The sequence below is a fragment of the Acyrthosiphon pisum genome, chromosome X, assembly GCF_005508785.2.
Source record: "Acyrthosiphon pisum isolate AL4f chromosome X, pea_aphid_22Mar2018_4r6ur, whole genome shotgun sequence".
Classification (NCBI taxonomy): domain Eukaryota; kingdom Metazoa; phylum Arthropoda; class Insecta; order Hemiptera; family Aphididae; genus Acyrthosiphon; species Acyrthosiphon pisum.
Window position 1 is genome coordinate 77,861,905 of NC_042493.1, and position 23,421 is coordinate 77,885,325.

General features: G+C 28.2%; 2 protein-coding genes across 5 annotated transcripts; one reads left to right on the forward strand and one right to left on the reverse strand.

Annotated features, from left to right (window-relative positions):
* Positions 1–3,265: 3,265 nt before the first annotated feature.
* Positions 3,266–8,082, reverse strand: LOC100166657 (uncharacterized). Of its 4 annotated transcripts, NM_001293325.1 has the most exon segments (8): positions 3,272–3,779; positions 3,863–3,988; positions 4,081–4,098; positions 4,100–4,245; positions 4,835–4,953; positions 5,033–5,145; positions 7,585–7,808; positions 8,013–8,075. In NM_001293325.1, coding segments are annotated over 6 exon segments (597 nt in total). In that variant the 5' UTR covers positions 5,139–5,145; positions 7,585–7,808; positions 8,013–8,075; the 3' UTR covers positions 3,272–3,697.
* Positions 8,083–8,394: 312 nt separating this feature from the next.
* LOC100168726 (ferritin-like) lies at positions 8,395–12,316 on the forward strand. Its single transcript, NM_001162325.2, is given in 6 exon segments — positions 8,395–8,542; positions 8,898–9,024; positions 9,122–9,240; positions 9,386–9,544; positions 9,625–9,771; positions 11,738–12,316. Coding segments are annotated over 5 exon segments (660 nt in total). The 5' UTR covers positions 8,395–8,542; positions 8,898–8,948; the 3' UTR covers positions 11,897–12,316.
* Positions 12,317–23,421: the final 11,105 nt, after the last annotated feature.

The following is a 23,421-nucleotide window of genomic DNA, read 5'->3' on the forward strand; positions in this document are numbered from 1 at the left end:
CAAATGACAGCAAACAAAGTTTATATATACCTAGTATGGTACTTGAGAGCTTCCTTTACAATATTTTGGTATTGCAGGGGATAGTGTAATGTTGAGTAACTTTTATTCACTATCTTTTAAAAGAAATGATATATTAAATTATAATAAAACTTCAATCATTAATTGATCCTCAAAATAAAAAAAAAATACATAAATATTTTTCGTATATTGCTTTAGGTTACAAGACGTCAAGACCTATTGTACAGATTAAAAAATCAAATATAAAAGTAAAAAAAATATTGTTAGACCTGCAGAATAAATAGGTATCTTGCTTACAAATTAAGAAGAATTACAAATATAATTTATTTATTTTTGAATATTTACGCCAAATGGCTGTTAAATATATAATGAACAAGGGAATAATATGATAAACCTAATAAGACATAATGAACAGTGATATATATAACAAATCATAACAATCAAATAGTATTATTAAGTAATTATAAATAATGTGTAGACAAAGGTGATTCCAGGTTGGCCTATCTAAGTATTCTATATAATAGATGATTATGGCTATAGAAACTGGAAGTTGACTGAAAAAATAAATAAAAATTCATCGCATTTCAATAGTTATAACTATTATAGCTTTGGATAAAAACATTTTTATACACAGGGATAAAAATGTGTAATATAATAATATTATATTTGAGTTTTCCTAATTTTAAAATGGTCAATAAAGACCGACTAATATTCCGAGTGTCATCGGATACTGGTTACGGCGCTCACCATTGGTACTTTTATTGCACTGCCTGGCGTGCTGGCCAATCGAAAACGCCGTAAAGTCCGGTCAATTTCGGTCTCTGTGTCATTCGTCTTCTTCACCAGTTCACATTTTCGGTCTTTCACAGACCAACAGAGTACCAACTCATGTTCTATGATGACAACTGACGAGCCGAGGGTTAATACTATAGATATCTATTGAGGGTACTTATTTGGTTTCACTCTTTTCACTTCAAACTTGCTCGTTATGTAGTTATTTGTTCATTGTTTCCCGTACCATAGCCGTCAATTTACTGAAGGTTTTATTTTTTTTGTAAGAATGAAGAAATATGATTACAAGCCCGAATTAAGATAATTTTGGGCCCAGGGCCATACAATTTTAGGGGCCCATAAACATAATCAAAATATTAATTACCCACAAATAAGTATATTTCAGAGATAAAATAAATGTTTACTATAATACCTATATCATATTTGATAATTTAAATACTTTTTATAAAATGTAAGTGTGTTGTATGACGTCTTGTCAGTACATTGATATATATTTAATATAAGAAATATACATTTAAGTAAATCAGAACTTTATTTTAAATATAAATGAGATTCAAAAAAACATGTTTTACAATTCAAATTGGAGGGAAAGAAATTAACAATGAATAATCAGTAATGACTAGCACCATTCTCAGAGTGTGCTTCTTATCAAATTAATACATCAAAGATGTTATATATTACAGTAAGTGATGTTAGTAATGAACATAATATACGTAATAAATTATAATTAATATTAATGTATGAATGTGATCATTAAGGTACTAGGTAGGTACCTAATATTCAAAAGTTACAATCAAAAACAGTTTTATATCTATAATTATATCTTTAGTAATAATTTTTCAACCATAGATATATATAACGTTTATGTTGAAATGTTGTTGTATATATCTATGATTTTAACCATCGTAAATTTGTAATCGACGGTATTCACCGTACTCGGGAATTACCACGATTTAAGATATTACTGTGATAACTTCTATCGTGGGTATCACCATTGATTATAAATTCTAATAATTCTATAAATTCTATAATCAATGGTATTATTATAAAATACCGTTTCTATACGTTTATCATCCTGCTAAAATATGCTAATATATCGTCAATATTACGATAACATAATAATAGTAATAATAATAACATATTATCCATTATCGATACAAAATAGCATCAATGATAATAGCAATATAATATAATCAATGATAATAGCAATATAGCCTATAGCCTATAGGAAACGTTAATGTATTTATATTTCTGAGTACAAAAAAAATATGAGAATTATGAGCATTTTCTAATATTAATGTTTTACACACTCTTAACTAGGGCTGGGATTTTAATGCCCTAAAAAAATGCTTTTATGACCTAAGAACTCTAAATAATGTCCTAAGAAAACCCGAAAAATGCCCTAAAAAAAATGCTTTTATGATCTAAAAATTTTTTTGTTTTTAATAATTTTAGTATAAATTACAATAAAAAGTTTTAAAAATGCATTATAAAAATCTATTACAAGTGTAAACAGAATAACACCAATCCGTCGGTATTAAAAATATTATGTCCAAATTCTTGTACAAACGCACGCAGTCGAACATTTTACTTTTGGCATTTTTATATTAAATTATCAAAAAAAATTAACTAGAGTAATAAAACGGTGTTAACGACAACAAAACTCGTACTGAACGTCGAACGATATCATCGGACGTCAATTTTACCGATTTAAGATTATTTAACAGGAAATGCGTGTAGAGGTTACTCAAACCTTGTCCGATAATGGCGATAAGCCGATAATATAATACGAATTACGAGTACCTACTTATAATCTAGCATTAAAATCCCAGCCCTAGTTAATTTATTTAAAAGCCATGTTGGTGTAAAAATCTTAAAAGAAAATTCAAATTCATACACTTGGTTTCTAAAAACACAAAAAATGCTCCAAAAACTCTAAAATGCCTAAAAAAATTAAGAAAATTACCTAAAAACTAAAAAATGCAAAATAAACTTTCTTATTCCCATTCAAATGTACATAAAACAAATTTGTGACAAGACGAGCATTGCACAGTAAGCTTTGGAAAACAATGCAAAGTGCATCGAAATCCCAGCCCTATTCATAACTCAGTTAAAAATTTAAATATCGTAAAAACCAACAACAGAACACGGATAATGTTGTCACTTAAAAGATTGATAAAAGGTCAAACTGTTTTCAAAACAAATAATTCTTTTTATTAAAACACATTTTAATAATCTGTAGAAAATGTATGCTAAATAAAACTTTTTCGAATATTCATCCTAACATAGTTGAGGAACAAAAAATACACCAATAAGGCATATTATAATATTATGTACTTAATTATTTTGGTGAAGAACCCAAACTCATGTTCTAAACAAATTTCAAGTTTGACTGAAGAAATATTTAAACATGTTAATTGTGTTGAAGTTATTTTAGTTGTACCAGCAAAATAAATAAAGGTTACAAAATATTACTTTATTCAAATAAACAAAATGTCACATAATGGAGATACTATAATAGTCTCAATAGACATGTAATATTCATTATTTGTTATATTTAAAAGTGAGTTGTACAATGTACATGAATATCCAAAATAATAATAATAAATTGTTCAATTGAATGATAATAATAAATTAAGTTGCCAAAAATGACAACTCAGGTATGTTTATGATATAATAAATAATTATCAAGATTATAAATACTTTCCTTAATTACTAAAATTATTTTATGTTTTATTTGTTTTGTTCTAAATAATATTGGGATTAAAAGTATAATAATAAATGGCATACAAAAGTCATGTGTAATTATTTTATAATGATTTCTGCAAATATTCATCAAAAAGATAAAGGGACAAGCTTGGATCGGGTTGATTGCCAATCAATTTCTTCAAATCGTTGGTGTGACCAGCCAATTTTCTGATGATCTCAGAATGTTGATGTACGAAGTTATTCTCCAAATATGATGCAACCTATGGTAAAATGACAAACACAAATTAAATTATCATTCAAAAGATTATTTTATTTAAATTAATTTAAAAATAATAATTCTCACCTCTGGATCATGTTCCTTTCTGCGAGTGACTTCAGCATGAATGAAATGTGCTTCTTCAGCCAAACCTTTTTGCATATCCAAAGCTCTTGCCATGCTTCCCAACTCATACATTTCAAAATCAATTTGCTAATGGAATAGAAAATATTATATTAACTAAATGTTTATAAATAATAGTTAGATTCGTTTTTAAATGTTATTTTCAAAAAACCACAAATTACTTTTTCATTCTTCTCGTCTTTACGTGCGCGGAAGTTCATGTGACCTCCTCGTTTACCAATAAACTTCACAAGATCAATTGCTTGTTCCCATGTATTGTCAGACAATTGTCTGTAAAGCTTTTCAAAACCCCCACGGTTCTTTTCAAAGTTACCAAAATGAGAAGACTAAAAAGAAACAAATGCATAACAAAATAAGTAACAAGTATGATTCAGTAAAAATATTAGTACATATTACATGTCTCCTGTCCAATTCAAATTATATTTATCAGAAATAATTACAAAAACTGAAATTATAGTTGACATAATAAATATAAAATAATATATTACAGAACGTATCACTCTATAATTACAATCAAAGTTACATATACGCTGTCTCGAAAGAGAACAATCACTTTTGCCCATCATGAATGAAGAGATTGGTGCATAGAGAACAATGTGAATACGCTATACGTTAATACCAGGTCGTACTTGTTGGTGAAAGACTGATGAAAATTGGTCGACCAACTGATTATTCTCTTTTGAGACAGAGTATGGCTACCTAGATTTATTTTGTTTATACAATACTAAGCAAATAATGCTTAAATTATTAGTAAAATAATTATTAAAATCTTTAATTAATACTATAAATATAAGATGATAATGTTATGTTTTATTTTTATTGTTTATTAAGAAGATAAAAATAAAACTATTACATTTCAAGTGTGAAGAATAACAAGGGAATTAATTATTGAATATAAAATTAATAAATATTTACCATCAGCAAGAATTGAAAACTACGCAAAATATGTGTGTTGGCATAGCCTTGTACATTAACCAATAATTCATCACCCTTGAAAGCTCCATATCTCGAATTACAGTTTTGGACTTCTCCTCCTGTAATAAGCATACAACAAAATTAAATATGAAAAACAAATATAGGAGCTAAAATAAATTAAAAAAAAATTAAACTAACCAACTGGGCTGCATGCACCAACAACATCATTGTAACAATAATCACCAGCAACATATCCTACACAGAGGATAGTTGTCACACAAATTGCGAACAATTTAATACTCATCTTGATACTGAAAATTATAAAAAAAAAAAATAATTCAATTAAACTATGGTATTATATCAATATTTATTGGTCTCAACTTATTAGTTATTACTAGGGAACAAATATTAAATGTCCTAATATTAAGAAAAATGCCTTTCAAAAATAAATAAATAATTAAGTATTTGTATATTTAAATTCATGTAATTTATAGTTATCACAATTGATATGTGTCGTAAATGACTATATAATAACTATAATATTATAATATACTTGCCTAAAGAAAATTTTGTTTGTAAGATCATTATGCAGCCATTACTGCTATTATTAGGTACATAATATACATAGGACCTAATAATTTTTTTCTTTTTAGTTGGATACCTAGTTATTTGTAGTTAATTTTCAATGCATAGCAACATTTTTAAATGTTTAAACGACAATCATCAATTTTTTGTTCATCTAAGATAAAAAAAACCTTCAACTTTCTGTGCTAACAACTATAGAAAGTGTTTGGCGGCAGCTATACTCTAAAACAGTTACTGTGCATGACAAAAACCTAATGGGCATAAAAAAAAATTCTACCAAACAGGCGACCAAACTAGATCTTAAAATCAGCATTAACTCATAATAAAATATTATATTTTTAAATATTGACTTACAACAGCAAGTATAAGCTTAAATTAAATTAAATACTCAATTATTTTATTGTTTTAATGGTAATCAAAGAGGATTATATCAATTTAATATATAAATTTAGCTAATTGTTTCCATTATAATTAATTACTTCTGAGTAACACATAAACATATTATACCAATTTTTTATAACAAATTAAAGTGATAATGTGAATAAAAATTAAGTTCTTTTCTGTTAGGTGGAATAAATTCATAAAAGCTAGTTTTCAAAATAAAAAATATGTTAACCTATCTTTTACCAATACTTTGAAAAAATCTAATTTATTTTGCAGCTTCTTTTTAAATTTTAAACTATGTATGTTGTATGTAGTTTACATACATAATGTAAGTACTTACACTTGAACCAAAGCATACAACCCTATCACTACACAATTACCACGTACGAATACTTATGATTACGTAAACTACTGATAAAAAGAAATAACTATGGCCCATCACTTATTATTATGCAAGTCATGAGTAGACACTAGAGTACTAGACAATAATATAGTCCACTTGAGTATTTATCATTAAATACATTACATCTTATTGTCATTAATCTATCAGCATTTTATAAATTATTATATTTTTTTAAGTTTTAAATATTATAATTATCAGTATTAAGATTATATTTAACTTATAATAAGTGAATAGGGTACTACTTAAACTATTTGTTAGGTATGCATTATTTTAGGCATGAAAATTAAATAACTAATTAAGTACATAAAACTATAAAATCTATGTTAAACACCTGTACAAAAATGTTGAAAGCTCTACAACAGCATTTATACTGTTTTAGTTTATACTACATAATATTATTATAATATAATAAAAACTGAAGTTGGTAATATTGATAAATATTATTCAGATTAATTTTAGTTTTAGGTAGATAGATGAAAAATACTTATCATAAAAGTAAAAATAAGTAGTATTACATTTGGAGGTCTAATTGTCAAAATATTTTAACATGTGATATTAATTAATCTAGACAGGTATCTACAAAACCTATTAATTCCTAAATTTTTTTTAAGTCAAAAAAACTATCACAACAATATAGTTACAAAATGTAGATTTTTAGAAATATATTACTGAATTATATTATATCAAATTGAATCAATGTTATAATGTAAGGAAGCTTTAGTTAAATAATGATGCACAATTAATTAAATAGGTAAGCATTATGATTTATTAAAATTAAAAATTAAATCTAAGTACCTATCAAATAAACTAATTAAGAAATCTTCATAGGTTAGGTTAGGTTATACTTACTAACTATAATTTAAACAAAAAAAATATATAATTTTTTCTTGACATAAATAGGTAAATCAAATAACAATTTAGTTTATATATACTTTAATAGTTAATAGTTACATAAGATAAAAATAAGAGACAAAGAAACCAACAGGCAACGACATATTGTTTTATACACATACTGACATAGGTAATATTATAATAGTAATAATTATATTATAATAATAATAATATAACACACAGTAATTACAACAGTAATTATGCATAAATAACCAAAATGATTTCACTATATTGTGACATAGAGAATTTGGAATATTTTACGACACGATGTAATATTATGTTTACATCTATGTCTAATTTTATCACAAGAATTTTGTTGTTTGTAATTTTCATCTTAGTCAACTATAGGGTGTAGAACATAGTAATAACTGTAGTTATGTCAGTAATACAAATAATAATAGTAATAATAATATTAATAAGAATAGTATGGTAAAAAGAAGGTCGGCGGGCAACACGGCCGTAATACAATAAAAAAAATCATACTCACTCTGTGCACAAGTAATGGACGACGGACGCGGAAACAGAAGTGCAGGTGAGCGCGGGCGAAGGAATGGACTGTTACTAGTCGGCGGACCCCAAATGCACTCGAAGCGATTCGAGCGGTGACGTTGAAAACGGAGAAGGAAATCGGGACGGCGCGCGCCGGGGGGCCTGGTAAACAACAGCAGGCGAATACAAAGAGCGTTATGCCGAGCAACACACAATGGACAACTACAACAGTCAACAATAATCGGCGCCGTTAAATAAATTAGATAAAACGCAGAACGGAGAGAAAATAATGATTAATCATTTATATGTATATGTGTGTGTGTATATATATATATATATATATATATATAATTATATTACACTGAATATCGACAGTGGAATAAAAATATTATAATTTTATATTATTATTATATATTTTTAACGTACGATGGTAAAAATTATTACAGCAGAGTTGTGTCCTGCGCAGGCCGGCTGAATTGCTGATTAACTAGACAAACAGAATACAACGAAAAAGTAGGAATGGATAACGACGCAGCGGCCCGCGTTTCTGGGTAATTCGATGGGCGGGCGGAAAGGCAGAGGCATGTTCGGCGGGGTCGGTGGGCGGTGCCGGTGACCGTGGTGCATCGGTATGACGGGTTGGTTCGGGGCGGTGTACCCCCCACCCGTAGAAGGTCGATCGGCGGTGAGGGTGCTTTCGGCTACGGCGGCGGCATCCGATAAAGGTGGACGGGGCGGAGCGGTGGACCGCGAGCGCGCGCCGCCGAGTGCCGACTCGACCTGATAACGAGTGCCGACCGATTACGTTATTATTTGTTCCCCGCCGTCGTACGCATTGTGTTTCAACGTTCCATTGTGAGTACTGAGCTCGTAACTCGGCATTATTCGCCCAAAGCACCGACGCTCGAGCGCCCGTCAACAGAATTTTCATTTCTTTGGACCGTTTTGAGCTCCAGGTACGGACTCGTCGTTTTTCAAACATAAAAATACTAATATATAAATATATTATAACATTGAACGCGTCGCGGTCGTAATGTTTTTGTACGATTTAATTTTGTTATTATTTTTTTTCCTTTCCGCATCTCTTCGCCCCGCCCCCTACCCCCCGCCAAACCACTATACGTTATTATTATTTTCTCAAAACATATCATAATAATATTATATATATAACATTTATAATTACCGTTTGCCCGTCATTGTCGTCGACTTATTCTCTCTATCGCCAACGTCCCGTCTCGTCCATTGCGCGCAATTTATTATTATAATACTATTGTTGTTCGTCTTTATTATACATTCGTTTTTCCGTTTCAGTCTCCATTTTGAGCCTTCGTTATACCCATCATTCGTCCGCACTCTGAAATCATGTTCAAACTCTCGCTGCTGTGTGTGGCAGCCGTTCTCGCTGTGGCCAGCCAAGAGGCGCAAGGAAAAATGACCTGTAAGTATCGTTACAATCGCCTATTCATAATGTATTTTAAATGCTGCAAATCGCCAGCTACGAGTGTGGCATTCGTATTTAATATTTCCATTTTCAGGTAAACTGCCTCAGGTCCAAATTCCAGACGATTGGATCACCATGGTTGACCCATGTACGAAAAAAATGAAAGAGCAGGTCCAGGAAGAACTCACTGCAGCAATGACATATTTTGCAATGGTAATTAAAAACAATTAGATTATTTTTCATAATATCTGTTGGTTTACACGACTAGAAAATTAATTATGTATAACCAGTGAGAACTCAAAATATGTAAATGGAAACAAAATAATTTTATAAAGGTGCTTATATTGTGTATTTTTAGGGAGCACATTTTTCGAAGGACACAGTGAATCGTCCAGGATTTGCAAAAATATTCTTTGATAGTGCCAGCGAAGAACGTGACCATGCCATTAAAATTATTGGATATTTGTTGATGAGAGGAGGTTTGACCAAAGACATCAGTCAATTAATCCGTGACCCTGTATGTAAATATATCTATTACCCAAGTTACATAACTTTTATTGGTTACTTTATTATTTTATTACTTTTTTTTATTTATAGCAACCTTTATCTGAAGCATGGACTGATGGTTTAAGTGCATTGAAAGATGCTTTAAAATTGGAAGCTCATGTCACTCGTAAGATAAGAGATATTGCCACCACATGTGAGGAACCTGGACGTGATGGACAAGATTTCAACGACTATCATGTGAGTAGTATTCTATTTTATCAATGCTACGTGACATATTTTTAATTAAAAAAAAAAAAAATTATGAATGGATGGATATTTAATAAGAGTTTTTATCAAAATAATACTTCAACATTTATTCTTTTTTGATTTGTCACTATGGCTTTATCAATTTGAGTGTTTCTAAAATCACTTGAGTCTTAATGGGGTGTTATAACCATTTAATATAAATGATTTAATGTATGTATAGCGTACTTGGAGTATTAATTAATATGACGTTATCATTTTTAATAATTAAATTATAATAGGTAACTCTCAACTATATTAATTATTTATTATCTGTTATACAATACTATATTAAGTATTACATAAACAAAGAAGGTATAAAAAACTTATCAAAAAGTAATATCAAATTTAAGACTTATTAAAAATAGTTTTAACCATTTGTATGCACTTTTTAAGTACTGTTTACACTGCTAACACAAAGATACCATTTTTATCTTTAAATTATTCCCATATTATAATAAATCAAACCTTATTTTAATTGTAGATTGTAGATTATAATTACATACTAACATACGTAATAAAATGACAAGACCATTGTTTGCTTAGATATTTATTATGTATGAAAACTCCATCCTTCATTTTCATATACTTTTGTAAGTTATTAGGAAATTACTGAGGTGATATGTACCTTCAAAATGTTATTTGATAACTTCATGATAGCGTACAAAGTGCACATAAGTAGTATACAGGAGTTGCTATCCTTTTAAAATTTTTTTAGCTTATAGCTAGTTGCCGATTGGGTGGGCGAACAAATTTTATTACAATATTTATATTTACTTCATATATTATCAAGACTAATATTTTAAGCCTTTTGTTTCTTGTTGGGAAAAACTAAAATTATACTATAACCATTTATATGGTTTCTTTTGTTTACATTTTTTTCTATTTATCATAACTTATTAATTTGCCATCATGTTATAAGCTTGTTATTTCAGATGTATACATTTTGTAAAGAATACCTTATAAAACCTATATCTTCTTGTCATTGACTATAATAACACAATCAACTACTCAGACAATTATTGATTTTACACAATTTTTATTTGACAATGTTTTTAATATACGTACTTAATTTATTTACATTAAATTAGTTACACTTTCTACATGTGTTTTTTATGTTTACTTTATTTCCTAAAGCAACTATTATTCACCTTAGTTAATTTACGATATGTTTTATTATATTTATGTCATATTGTGTTTACCATTTTAGTAAGTAAAATCAATATTTAAACAATACATTTTATAGAAAAATATAACAATAAAAATAATTTGTTAAATTAAATTTTTTACTATACTCGGGCCACTCTAAGAGCGCTTCTGGGCGGCAACCAAAATTTGTCCGTTCTTGCGCATTCCCACCACTAAATTCTTTAAAACACTGGCCGCCGACCCTTCTCCCACTCACTTACGGTCGCCGGTCGCCACGTACTGAGTGTGGGTATTTACGGCGGAAACTAAGTGATAGAGTGGGAGAAATTTGGGTACGGAACCGCGGAGCTCGGTCATTTGGATGCGCGAATGAGTAGCGCTCTTAGACTGGCCCGAGTATAATAAATCATGTGTAAAAATAAGCAACTTGAATGCTCTTCATTATTCATTTGTAAATATGTAGGTATCTATTACATTAATTATCAACTAACATTATATCTAATGATTTTCTAATCTATATGTCTAAATATATTTATTTTTTTTAAAAATCCATTAGTTAGGTATGCTTTAGTTCCGTATATTAAGTATACGTTGGCTCATTCTATATCTATAATAAAGTTGAAAGATTTCTTATTTAAATAATAGTAAATATAATATTGTTGTGTGACTATAGCTGTATAATATAAGTAAATTATCTCAAATAACAATGCACCTTTTCTTCTTATCCATTTAAACAGTTTTCAATAAATGGGTTTTGTTTAATTATTTTCAGTTAGTTGATTGGTTGACTGGTGATTTCTTGACTGAACAATATGAAGGTCAGCGTGATTTAGCTGGTAAAATATCCAATCTTGGTAAGATGTTGGAAGCACATGGAGCTCTTGGTGAGTTCCTCTTTGACAAGAAACTTTTGAATGGAGTTTCAATTTAATTTACATTTTTATGAACAAAATAATGAACTACCCTTAATTATGAACATTACCCAAACATTTTTTTTTTTTTTTTTTTTATGTAATTATGTAAAATGATTACTATTCATTGATAAACTTATTCGTAAAATTAACCAACTATGGTATTTTAGCATAGTAAATGATAAAATACAATTTTATTATATTTTTCACAAACATAATTTAAAAATAAACATATATTTATTACTACATTGTATTACATTATTTTCTTTTTTTAATATTATTTAATTAGTGTAAAATTAAATTATTATTTAAAATGTTGGCCATAATACCTACTTTTAATCCAATTAAACATATGATATTATTTTATTTGTAACTTTGTAAGTAATTGTTGCACTCTGAAACTTAAAGTCAATCACAATAAACCAAATTTGTATCTTTTATTACATTGTATTTGTTTACAGCAGTGCTTGAATTGGGAAAATTTTAAAAGGGGAGAGGAGATGCATGTGTTTTTAATAAAAATATGGGTACCTGAGTATTTAAATATCTATTTGATTATAGGATATAATTAGAAGGGATACCAGTGGCGCCAAATTAAATAAAAACTGGCAGACAAAATAGTTCGATTGACCCACCCACCCCTTCAAACGACTGAGAAATGGGATTAACTAATTATGTAGAAATAATTTAATGACATACCTGTGTTTGATAAAATAATAGCAGAAAGACTAGGAAGCTAGAAAGTATATACTCTATTATTTTCCCACCCTGCACCCACCCACCTGTTTTTAAGGCAGTTCAATTGAACTACCTAAGTACATGTTCGGCTCCGCTGATGGGTACGCATAAATATTTTTGAAAGAATAGAGATCTCTGTGCCCTCACAATTCAAGCACTGGTTCACAATGACGCATTAAAAAAAATTCTTAGACATCATCTCTTCCTTATATTCCTTCCTTGTCCAAATATAAACTCATTTCAGATTTCTATTTGCGTTGATACCACTTACGAAAAATACTCCGTATCAGCCCTAACTGTATCACTTGTTAACAAATTATTATTACTCAATATCCAACCTAATTTTATTATTACATTTAAATGGAAATACAAAATTTTAGGAATTTATTTATAAACTAAATTTTGTACAATTTATTTTTTGTATCGTTCTTTAATAATAATAGTCATCAAGTATCAATATAGGTGTATTGTGCAATTAAACTACTTGTGATGTATGAACTTTTTATTTTAAAATATATTACTTATTTATTATATTTGTGTTGCTTAAAATTTTTTCTTTACCTACTACTAATATTATATACTCTCTGTCTCTCTATGTACTAACTGATTTACTAAGTATACTTAGTATAAGGTTTATGTCTATGGTTGTATTAGACTATCAGTCGTGTTTACCTGACCAACGCATTAATACGTGGTTTTGTGGTATTAGATAATTTGAGTATATGACCAACCACTTGTTGGTTGCCACATAATATAACAATTTGGACGACACATCAACTATAATATTACATAGGTAATTACTATATTATGTATGTTATTTCAAAAGAAGTAATAGCTTACTTTAATAATGTATAAATATTAATTTATCTAGAAAATTGACATAAATTATTTATATTTTTGAATTATTAAAGAATGTCATAATGGATTCAGATAAATGCTTGGTACCTACTTCATTAAATTAATAAAAAAAGAAAAGTGGATCGGATCTTCAATAGAACAAAATTATATTGGAAACAGAAAAAATACAAATAACTCAGAGGTGTTTTTAAACAATTTTAAGGATTTGATATTTGCTCATTCTAACCAGTATAATATAACTAGATATTGCTTATAATTTATAACAATATAATGACAATAATTATAGATTCAGCTGTAATTATTATATACACTACGTACATTAGATCTGCAATTATATATAATGTTGCTATTTTTTAGTGCAAAATAACTATAATTTGATATAACCTATTTTTGTAATTAGATAAATCAACTATCCAATATTGTGTAATGTAGTATTTTTATAATAATTTGTTACTCTATATAGTATATAGTCTATAACTACGTGTAAAACTATTAAATGTTTTGTAATAATAGTATAACGCGACTACCTAATAAGATTTCAGTCGCAAAACCAAACTATTAAATAGTATTATGTATAATTCTAATATTTTCGTATTTAAATTTTAAATCGCAAATCGGCAAACTCGAGTCTACACGGTTTGGGCCATAGTGTCTACTGTATAATCGTCAATCGACACTACTACAATTATGTAGGTATTCGTAGATATTAACTTTAATTAATTTAATCTATACCTATTCCTCGGTCCTCAAAAGTCGTATCACTAACAATAACAGGTTGTATACATAATATGTACAAACTGAAATCGCATTATTTGTATTATAATCAAATGCAGTCGCTGTAATCGGTGAATTGCATTATTGGTTATTTCAATAATTAATGCATTGAAGCAGAATTATAAAACTAAAAAAGGGGACTCTTGACACTTAAAAAAAAAATATCGTCCATTAAAATAATTGAACTTGGCTTAACTAATTAAGTTGCGGTTGCGGGGAGGCCGGGAAGGGAGCCTATATAAGTTATCCACTAACCACTAACGGCTACCTACTTGAGAGTGATTAAAATAAATAATTTTTGAACAATAGAAATGTATTAACATTAAAATTATTTGAATTATTAAATGTACCTACTACCTACCTATATTAAATTATGTTTTTTTCACAATAATTAAATTATATTATACCGTATAGGTATGTAATTGCAGTTTAGATTCATAATTCATGAATACAATTTTGCGAAATGAAAATTACAAAACTGGATATAAAAAAAATATATTTTGTTAGTAAAAACAACTCACCTACTGTTCTAATGAAAATAATTGGGGAATAGGGGTACTCTCAAAATATAAAGAATTTGAAGAATTTCGTTCCTTATGATCCCTCTATTACGATTACTGCCGGTAGGTATATAAGTGATAAGTATTAATATATTATTGTAATATTATCTAAGGCGCACATTTACAGATTTACTATCCCATAATAGGTACTTGCATGTTAATAAATTATTAATATACACACGTGGCTCGTAGGATAACAGAAAGAAATAAAACTACGCAAAAAAGATATAATGTTGAGCCTATTTTTGTAATAATATAAAGCTTTTGTCTGATAACATTATTGTTATTGCAGAAGACTGCATTAGAACTACTTCAGCTGTTTTTGAGAATGCGTTAATGCGTTTGTCGATATTTACTTTTTAATCGAAGTTGATGGTACCTATGGCAATATAATGTACGTAGTTTTTTTATTTTTCTACCCATTATAATTTATAGGTATTCGGTACTAATACAATGAGGTTTGGTAAGTGCCTTCACAAAACATAGCACATACCACAGGTAATCGGTTACATATTATATTATTATTATATCAGTTTCTACAGGGAAAATAAACCACTGCCCCTACATATTAAGTTCTACACAAACAAAAATTACCCCCATACATGATTCTTACGCATGATCATTATTATTTATTACCATTTGATACAAAATTGTATGGACAATCCATTTTTTTGAATTCTCAAGGTAGGTACCTACTCGTTGGATGTTAAAAATTGGATAAAATACGTTTTTTTATGCAACACATGTTAATCACACTGACTACGTTTAAATTCTTAGTAGGTACAAACTCCCAAGTACTTAGTCTTAGTTTAATCTAAAATTTGAAAATGTAATACAAGATTCCTTATAAGTTTGTCTACTTTTATCAAACAATACATATCTACAAGAAAGTCAAATTAAATTTTTATGAGCGTTTGAAGTTCATATTTTTACAATATTGCATATTCACTGAATTAGGTAATGATTTTCTTATTTTGTTGTAATTCTAAAACGAATAACCGTATACTATAATTATGATATCATATATGTTTATTTTATAAATTCCTAATGATAACATTTTCAACTTTCAATTTTTTCAATTCTTTTTCCATAAACGTCAATACAATTTTATTTGTTGGGTCACAAAGCGTGAAAAATTAATACAAGGCTCCTGATATAGTGTTACAATAGTATTTGAAAAATATTAAAAATACATAGGCACGATTTTTTTATAACCATTTAAAGTTCGATTTTTTACAACATTTATCAAATTTACAATTTAAAAATGTTTTTGTAGTTAAAAATTTATAAAATGTTCAACTTTTATAGGTATAAGGATTGAACATTTAAAACAAGGTTCCATGTAAATAGGTTATTTATAAATTAGTAATTACTTTATTCACAATAATATCAAATATACTTAGTAATATCGTAGACTGACTGGCCTGTCGGTTGTCTTCGCTCAGAATCTTTTTTCTTATACAATGATATTATTACAGTGGCCCACTTGTTACATACAGTACATCCGATTGCCCACCTTTTTAGTATTAAAATGTTGTCGTCTTCGTCAAGTAATAAATTTTTGTATGTAAGAATACAAAGAATGTTAGTTTTTGTACTAACATACAATACCTATATAGCTATTTTAAGTTTTTTTTCTTGTATGAACTTACGTTTAAAGATTTTTATCTGCAATGTCTCGGGTCAACATCTCGGGTGGGTACTCATGTTTTAGTGATTTCTAGTGGGAACTTACATTCGCCCAATATAATATTATAGCGCTGTTATGAAGTATGAATTATGTGATAACCCGCCTTCGGAACGAACTATATTATCTTAAGAGCGGGCTACACCCACATGTGTTGTCTCCGTCTTACAATTAATGTACAACATATCAAAAACTGTTTTGCGCGGGAAAGAACCGAGAAGGCTACGGTCATAGCTAAGAAACGACATTTTTACCACATAAAAAGGAAAACTTTGGCTGTGCAACGTTGTTTTTATTTTTATGTGGTGAAAATCTCGTAAACATGTGGGTGTAGGGTCCTCTTAAAATAAATCATGTTCCAAAATGCATGCGCTGCATACACTTGGACGAGCGGACGAACCGTATTTTTAGTATCAGGTTAGGACCGGAAGTTTATAATTTCCTCATTCCTGGGTGAATATATGTGTGGCATTTGGACTTGAGCCATGCTTAATGCCGATAATATGAACATCGCAGGAGTATTTTACTCTTCTACTATTAAGATAGATAGTGTGTGATATTTTTGCATGGTAAATTCTAAGTCTTGTGATAATATTTTTTCAAAATTTCTGGACAACTCAAGAAGTCAAGAAGAAAGAACCATATATGCTTGAAGATCTACTATTTTAAAGTTATTTAAGTTTGTATAATACTAGATTATAATCTATAGTTTTGTTCTCTCTAAATAAAAAGAACCTATTGGAATTTGGAAAAGAAAAATCATCAAATGGAAAACATCAACATCTTCAAAAAGTTTTAGTACAAAATCTATTCGGTACGGTTTCAGTCCCCACTTAAAGGCAAACTTCTGCAGTGTGTTTGTTAAGGGAGCTACATCAAGTTCTGTTAAAAATCAAAACTAATGTAGATTTAACAAATCTAAACATTAATTTTGTTTGTATAATTTTTTTCAATATATTTAAATTCTATATCATAACATAAACCTTAAGGGGGCTTGAGGGGGCTCCATTCAATGAAAAAAAGTGACTTTTAGACCAATAAGCTAGACAGAACTGGAAGAATTTGGTTTGACAGATTTCAATTTTGAAAACGGATTATGATTGATCAACAAGTTTACTAGGGAATGATCGAGGCGATTTTGAATATTTCAATTATTGTTAGTGTCATAATGAATAATATATAATTACAAAAATATTATATTTTTTCGATATTTTTATTCTTGGATATCACAGCTGAAAAAAAAAAATAATCAAAATCGCCTCGATCATTCCCTAGTAAACTTTTTGATCAATCATAATCTGTTTTCAAAATTAAAATCTGTCAAACCAAATTCTTCCAGTTTTGTCTAGATTATTGATCTAAAAGTCACTTTTTTAATATCTGCTGCAGCCCCCTTAAAACAAAAAATTGCATACCCACATATTTAGTAAAATACTTTTCGCTGCAAACGACTGTATAATTTTGAAACATAACAAGAAAAATGTACGTCATTAAATAATATTGCTATTAAAGATAACATAACTCATAGTTTAATGTTTACCTATACCTATTATTATTAAATTGTTATTTTTATAATTTAAACAAACTAAACGTGTATTATTACACAAACGGACCTACAAATCAATTAATTTTTCCTAAATGTGCATAATATCTACGATTTTTATGAAATAAAAATGTCTGAAATATTTGTTCTTCGAAAGATTTTTGTAAATCATTTAATAGAATGTATAATGCGTCAAGGAGCAAATATTTTAAAATACACAATAGGATAAGCCATTAGGTAGGTAGGTTTTATCTGTTTTTTTTCCAGCGGAACAATGTGAACGCGTGAACGCATTAATTCGTTTCCAAAACAGATTTCAAAATTAAAAAAAAAACTACTTATATAGATATATATTTATCATTTTTTTTTTACCTATTCGTTTTGTTGACAAGGAATTTTAATCTTACAAGCCCAACCATGTATTATAATATGTACCTAATATATCTACCTAATATAAAATACATACCTATTATACGCGGCTGTATAGTTGTAGGCACATGGGTTAAGCCATAGCGTGCGTTTCTTGGAAGTATATAGTATATAATATTAATTTTAAATAGAAACCAGTTTTTCCTTTTATATATATAATAGGATATACTTAAAGTATCTAGTAATATTTAAAAACGCGAGACAAGGACCTCGAAAGACCTCGAAGACCATGGATAGCAATGACCATCTTATCAACGCATCGTGCGTCTCTCAAGCCGGTATTTCGAAAGTTTTTAAGTATTTTTTTTTTAATTTTATGCATACTACCATGCCTATAAAAAACATCAAAAAAATACTGGTTTTTATAGTATGCACCGCCTGCAGATGCAACTGAGCATACCTATTTAGAATCATCTACATATTATACTTACACCTACCTGGAATAGGTAAATAATATATATATTATAAATTATTATAGTACATATAGCTAGCTGGGTGCGGCTTATCGAACTGTGGAATTTGAAAGAATTCTTAGTATTCTGACTCGTTATAGTCGTTAAGTAAGTATACCTATATTAAAATAAGTTCTCCAGTATTTTTTTCGAGTGATTTTTTGTACGAACGAAAAACATACACCTTAATATCTAACAATTGCTGTGATTGTATTTATTCTGATCAGGGGCGAAATATAAAGGCCTATTTTAGAAATAACAAACATATATAATATTGTTATTCATTAAAAAAATGTATTTATTTCATTATGAATATTATATAACAGGTACATATTACTAATATGATATCACTGATATCATATCAGTAATATGGGCTGCATTACCACATAGGCGCTATAATATGCATTAAGCAGTTGGCACTGTGCCTAAGGCCCCATGAAACTTTCAAAATATTATATTCTTCATATATTGTGGATGCTTTGCTACTTAAATTCTACTAATTTCAATATTTAACATTAATTTATAGTTCTGTCACCAAACTTAGTAGTAACTTAATTCCTTCACTGTTCTTATTTATCCATTATGCTGTACCTAATATTGTCTATTACTATATTTTATCCAATTATATTTTTGTTTGAATTGTATATGTGATTTAAAAAACTGTATGCTCAATTGTAAATAAATATATCTAGTATAATAACAGGGCTTGTAGACGTTATAATAACGTTACCTAATATATAAAATTCTCGTGTCACAATATTAGTTACCATACTCCTCCGAAACGGCTTGATCGATTTTTATAAAATTTTATATGCATATTCAGTAGGTCTGAGAATCTGCTACAATCTATTTTTCATACCCCTAAGTGATAAGGGTTGTCCAGAAAAAAATAAAAATAAAAATAATAATAGTGTACCCATTATATTATATTGGTTGGGCATTGGTTGTTATAGGTTAATACTTCATTGGGCTTGTTTGTTGATTTGTATTATTATTTTTTGTCAATATATATATATACATGAATGTTTGTGTGTAGATTAGACTTCTGGGAAGAAGATAGGCTAATTTAAAAAGGGTTGAGGGGGCTGCAGCCGATAAAAAAATGTGACTTTTAGACCAATATAAGACTGGACCAATATAGACAAAACTGGAAGAATTTGGTTTGACAGATTTTAACTTTGAATACGGATTATGATTGATCAACAAGTTTACTAGGGAATGATCGAGGCGATTTTTGAAGACGATTAAATGCATTAATTTTTACTGAACAATTTAATCTTTAAATTACAATACTACAAACTATACAAATACATAATCACAATTGTATTAAGTTAACACAAAATGTAGTAAAAATTAATAAATTAAAATTAAATAGGTACTATAATAATAGATATTAAGATAAATTATATATTTATTTTTAGGTCAACTGACTTATGTTTTTTAAATGGTATAAAATGTCATTATCATCATTAGAGACCGGATTTATATGAACAAAAAGACCTCAAAATATGCTTCTAAAAATGCTCTAATATGCTACAAAATATGCATTTATTTTTAAATATGCACTTAAAATTGAATCGAAAACATTTTATTTGTAAAAATAATTAAACATAATTTTATTATGTAAAAAATAAGTATTAATTAATTAAGTAATAAAAGAGGTATATAAGGGTTTTAATAGTATAAAAAAGTATAAAAAAGTATATTTTTGTCATCTTCACTAAGTTCTTCACCATTTAACGTCATTTATCTTAAATCTATAAAATATTAGCCCTGATTGGCTTCCGTCGAACACTTGAACTCTATATTATAGGAACAACGAATTTATTTATATTGATATTATAATAATATATACATATATACATATATACATATATCAATATTTATGTAGGTAAATCATCTTTTTTTGGCAATACTGATCGTAATATTATCGATATTATGTGGCTGTGAACGTGAAAATATAACGAAAAACAAATATATGTGCTATAAATAATAATATGCACTATAAACCTACAAATATGCATTAAATATGTATTTAATAGGTAAAAACGTTGAAATATGCAAAATATGCAAAATACAATTCGTGTTATTTTAATAAGAATGATCTAAATCGGAGACAATTCTCATCAGATTTCAAAAAGCTTATTCCAATACGTATATGCATTTGCATATAAATCCGGTCCCTAATCATCATTATATTGAAATCCCGTGCAATATGATTGCAATTTCTTTTCCTTAAAACTAACTAACCGTGGACTGGTTTTTTTGACGGGGACGAAACGGCGGGGGCGAAACGTTCGTTTACCGAAAATATTTTGTTGGTATTTGCTACAAGTCGAGCATGTGGTGCGAATATTATGGTTTCTCACGGCACGTAAATATCCTTGACAATTATTTATTTATTTCAAATGTTATTTAGGGTGGTAAGGTCTACTGACAGCTTAGTGAAATGATAAATGTACATTTGTACATAGTATATAATAGCCATAAAATACAGGGTGTATCTTATGCCATTGTACGCGGGTTTTTTTTTGACGATTATGGATCTATGAAATAGAATTTCGTTTAAAACGAAAAAAGACGTGTTTCTTTATTTTTAACAGGCAACTTTTTTACAACAATTTCAAAATTAGTTTAGTAAAATATGCATTAATACTTTTAATTTAAATAATTGGCATAGGTTTAATTTACAAGAGCTAAATAAACTACCTTTTTAAAGACTTTAATCGGTAATCTAATGACAATCTCAAAAAAAAAAAAAAATTGTTGACAAACATAGTTTATTATTTTTATTTTAATATATTAAAATCAGAATAATTATTTTAATTTGTTTTTATAGGTAATTGTAATTAATTACTTCACAGTTACTTTTCTTAGTTATGTATAGGGGTTAAAAAAAATTGTGTAATGAAAAAAGTGCAATGTTTTGTAGTGCTCTTCTTGTAATGGGGTAAACTTGAAATTTGAACCATATAGGTTCCCTATATTGGTAGGTATCGCAGACAAAGTATGAATTTAGGAATTTAAATTCATAACACTTCATATTTTTTAGTTTTGGACATTTACATTTTATTTCGTACTTTTCCTATCATAAATTTCCCTCATACTTTTCTTACAATAGCATTAATATACATAATACATTTGGATTCTTTATTAGGTAGCTAATGGTATTTGATTCTCGTTATAATAATATTGGAAATCTGTAATTAACTCAGATTAAAAGTATGCCTAAGTTATGTACAAACGTATATTGAGATTGACTATTTATCTAAATATCTTGAAAATAGTTTATTTTAAATCTCGATTATTAAATAATTATTAAAGAATTTCAACTGCTAAATTCATGCTTTGCATGCGATGTCTACCAATATAAGGAACTTATAGTTCAAAATTCAAGTTATAAAAAATAATTATTTAGCTCTTGTAATTAAACATATGCCAATTATTTCAATTAAAAGTATTAATGCTATTTTACCAAACGTTAGAGGACTATAGTTAATAAGCTAACAAACCAAAATTGATGATTTGACTACCAAAATTTTCAAGAAAAAAAGCAGTATTATAGTAGTTACCATTTTAAAAATAAAGTCGATTTTGCTATTAGTACACCTGTGTGTTTCAAAATTTTGAAATTGTTTTAAAAAAAATTGCCTGTTAAAAATAAAGAAACGTATTTTTTCGTTTTAACGAAATTCTATGTCATCGATCCATAATCGTTAAAAATCTCCGCGTACAATGATATATGATACACTCTGTATCTAGCCAAGAAGTATCCAAATACTTGGAATACGGCAGAATTGCCGAGACTCATTTAAAAATTGTCTCCTGCATTTTACCGGTCACATAGAGAAAAATACGTCGAAACACACATGCGTGCACTTTGCTCACATTATTCTATAGAATACGTAAAGTGAAATTGTCGTTTGGACCCTAAAAATACAATAGCAATAGCCTTGAAATATACCAATACTTAGTGACATTTACTAACAATTACAATAAAATATATTTTACTTGTTATTTATAGACATAAAAATTAATGGTTACATAAAACTATATTCTAACATTTCTAACTAATTAGGTAGATAATTAATCATAAATTTTAATAATTATAAATAAATAAAAGACTTTTGACCGCGGACTTATATTTTGGCCCATGCTTTTAACCACGTTATTAATTATCATAAAAAAAATCATTACCTATTAAATTTTAATATCATATTGAATAGGCACAACTTTATACGAAATAATAATTACAAAATTACAATATTATTTTAACAAAATAAAACGATCCTTACCTCCCGTTCTAATGAATATAATTAGGTGTGTTCTCAAAATATAAAAAAATTGAAGAGGAGCTCCCCCAATTTGATTACTGGATATAGGTAAATTATTTATCGTGATTAGCTATTACCATACTCTATAGTAGTAGGTACTTTATTATATATATTATACAGTACCTATACGGCTATACAAAAGGTCACAAGATATATACAATAGATCTAAT